The sequence below is a fragment of the Phyllobates terribilis genome, unplaced genomic scaffold (assembly GCF_046119375.1).
Source record: "Phyllobates terribilis strain yellow unplaced genomic scaffold, ASM4611937v1 Scaffold_11__3_contigs__length_659146591, whole genome shotgun sequence".
Taxonomy (NCBI): domain Eukaryota; kingdom Metazoa; phylum Chordata; class Amphibia; order Anura; family Dendrobatidae; genus Phyllobates; species Phyllobates terribilis.
In genome coordinates, this window is record NW_027362771.1 from 637317263 (window position 1) to 637320800 (window position 3538).

The 3538-nt window shown below is 33.7% G+C and overlaps 1 protein-coding gene across 1 annotated transcript; it reads left to right on the forward strand.

Annotated features, from left to right (window-relative positions):
• The first annotated feature begins 2303 nt into the window (after positions 1 to 2303).
• Positions 2304 to 3245, forward strand: LOC141167569 (olfactory receptor 11L1-like). The gene has a single exon (XM_073654958.1). It carries the CDS (start codon positions 2304 to 2306, stop codon positions 3243 to 3245), a length of 942 nt encoding a protein of 313 aa, XP_073511059.1.
• Positions 3246 to 3538: the final 293 nt, after the last annotated feature.

Sequence of the window (3538 nt, forward strand, 5' to 3'; positions counted from 1 at the left end):
CCCATTCTTATATTTCTAGTCCACGCTAAGCTGACTACACTGCTGTCTAACATCGATCCTCGAGAGCAACGAGAAGAAAGTAATGTGAAAACGATTGTCAAGAGCAAAGACGTTCCTGATGTGAGAATCATTTGTATAACAATGCACAAGAAATACTTAATGATTATTTCCAAGTGTTTTATAAATCATAATAAGATGAAGTATTCAAAAAGTAACCAAATATTATACATACAACATTTTTATTATTGATATTTACGGTAATTTGCATTTCATGTGTTTTGTAATCTGGAAGGTTCAAATTGTCTTTATAATTGTATCTTAATTCTTAAAATATTTTAACATTTCCAAATAATCAGTGAGATCAATGTAAATATATTTCAAGAGAAACTAAAATGCATTTATTTTTTTATCTTTTTTAATAATTTTGTCTGGGATGGAAAGTTATAAAAAGTTGCCTTCATTTACCTTCATTTCTGTAAAAAAAATTGTATGTAAGTCGCTTCCAATCCCCTCTGCTTTCCCTTGTCTATTTGCCTGCCTTCAGCTGCCTTGATATCAAAACATATACATTAGGAGTACAGATGATGGCAGTGGATGATCTTTGTTCCTCTGAGTGTCCTGCTGCTGACCCTTTCACTGCCATCATCTGTACTCCCAATGAGTATTTTCTGATATCAATGCAGCTGTAGGCAAGGAAATCGACTGGGGAAAAACAAGGGTTTGGACGTCGCTTACATACAATTTTTCAAAAATATTAAGACAAATCCCATAATAAAGTGTTTTGTAAAGTTTCATAAGTTTACATGCTGGACAAAATTAAATATAGAAAAATGAAACTTTAATTACTCCTTAATCACTTGTATTATGTGATGGCTTCATTTAACAATTTAGGATAGAAGAGGGAAAATTGATAACATTATATGTAAAGTTTGGTGTCTAAACTACAATGTGCAAAACTACAGTGCTAACCACTGAGCCACCATGCTGGCCATATATGAATATGCTTTCTAGTATGCTCATTGAAGTGAATTACTATCAGTATTTTAGGTGCTTTATATTTATATATCTTCTGCTGGGTGGCTTTAATGTATTTTTATCTTGAACTGGGTATAATATGTTTTAAAGATTATTTTATGAGTTTCATCTGGTTTTACCATCTGTCCTGATATGATTTTTTTTATTTTCTTTCCATTTTTACCATGACATGATAAAAAAATAATACATATTTTTCTAACATTTTCTGCATTACTTTGCTATTGATTGTTTTGATAATGCTACAATCTAGTACACGATACACTCTATCTATTTTAATGCTTTTTATTCTATAGATCGTATATTGAGGCCCCACCTGGTCTCATCTCTTATGAGAATATTTTTTTATCATTTTATATTAGTTTTTACTTTGAAGAAGTTCAGAATAACTAGCTCCCACAGGTCCAGACATGTACGCCAGAGATGAGCAAATCTACTAAGATTCAACTTCACAGACCGATAGTATTTTTCAATAAAATAATATTCACATTGAAGTTCTCTGATGTAAATTGAATGTTCCTTATTCTGCTCAGGAGCCTCTCAACTACAGAACATATAAATCATCGGGTGAAGAATAAATAAATACTCACCTTGCTCTCATCTATCTGGCCGCCATACATTGCCGTCCGGTGCTCTTCTCAATCTCTCGCTCTCACGGCATGATACAATGACCTGGGTGATGACATCTAAGATCTATGTAATGCCAAACGCCAAGTGAAGATTCTGGAAAAGGAGATGTCGGGACAAGTAAGTGGTGAAGTGAGTATCTAATTTGTTTTCCACAATTTTTTTTACTATAATTCAGCATATGAAAAAAATATTGAATTCTGAAGAGTTTGTAGTTCTTTTAAATTCTAAGCAAATTCACTTCACCTCCAAGAGATTTGCTCATCTTTAATGTACACACAAATATAAACATGTAAGAAACTTTCCATCGGTCCCTCATCTCATTGACCTGCAGTCCTACGGGCTTCAGGTATCCAGTGTGTTTGACTAACCAAGAAGTTCTAAAAAATGGAGTAGTAATTATTATAGCAATGTTGGGTTCAACATCTTAATGTCTGTGTCTCCTAAGATGTTATCATGTTTAGCCTGATACTGATACATCTGTACCATAAAGTCTATAGGATCAAGGATCAGGATAGCAAAGATTTGAAAAGAGAAATTATGGGATCAGACAGAAAACTAAAATAGTAGAAGGAGAACATTGATAGGAAAAAGTTTTTTTTTGTTTTATATAATAGGTTATAACTTCCACTTCCCCAGTCTACATGCAGAACAGGACGGCGGTTACAGATTTCATCCTCTTAGGGTTTCAAGTCCGTGTAGGTTTAAGACTTTTCCTCTTTTGTTTGTTCCTCATTGTTTATTGTCTGATAATATGTGGAAATCTCCTGATCATTGTCCTGGTGTCCATCAGCAAGAACCTCCAAACTCCAATGTACTTTTTCATCTCACAATTGTCCTTCGGTGACATTTTATTGACCATGATCATTGTTCCCAGTATGTTATACATTTTACTGAATAATGGAGGAACCATTACTTTTACCAATTGCATCGCCCAATTGTATTTCTTCTGTTCCTCAGAAGCATTTGAAGGTTTTCTTCTCGCTGTGATGTCCTACGACAGATATGTGGCCATCTGTAATCCTCTCCGTTACTCCTCTATCATGACAAGCGGGTATTGTGTTATATTGACCGTCTTCTGTTGGTTGTTTGGATTTTCTTTTAACTTGATCTACACCATTACAACATCCCAACTAACCTTTTGTGGTCCAAATGTCATTGACCATTTATTCTGTGACCTTGTTCCTCTTCTAGAACTTGCTTGTTCAGACATTTTTATTGTCCATTTAGAAATTTATGTAGTAGGCATTCCAAATTTATTAATTCCAATCACAATCATTGTATTATCTTATACTTATATTGTCTTAACCGTCGTAAGGATCCCATCTAGTACCGGTAGACAGAAAGCCTTCTCCACCTGTAGCTCCCACCTCACTGTTGTCTCTATATTCTATGGGACTATATTCAGTGTTTATGTTGTACCTACAAAACAATCAGTCATCATCAACAAAATCCTATCCCTGTTATATACTGTATTTACTCCACTGATCAACCCCATTATATACAGTCTGAGAAATAAAGACATTAAAAAAGATGTACAGGAAACATTTATCCTTATGATGTCGAATTTTCACAATATTTTATAAAGATAATCCCCCAATTAAAAAAATAAATAAAATTGCTGACAGTTGTGTCAGTCATGAATCCACAAAGTACTTGAATAGACTATTTTATTGAATTTGGTACTTGTCTTGAGGTTTAATTAATCATTTCACCCGATTACAAGTTCATTATTCACAACTGAACATACAGTAGTTGCTTACGTAGTAAGACACAAGTCCTGAAAGACCATCATTATACATCACGCAATGCTTTGTTAATTATAATATGGAATTTCCTTTATCCTTACAAAAGCATTTTGCTCTTTTCTGAATGTTGT

Coding starts and splice junctions, on each gene's coding strand:
- LOC141167569 (XM_073654958.1), top strand. CDS start 2,304: ATGCAGAACAGGACGGCGGTTACAGATTTCATCCTCTTAGGGTTTCAA.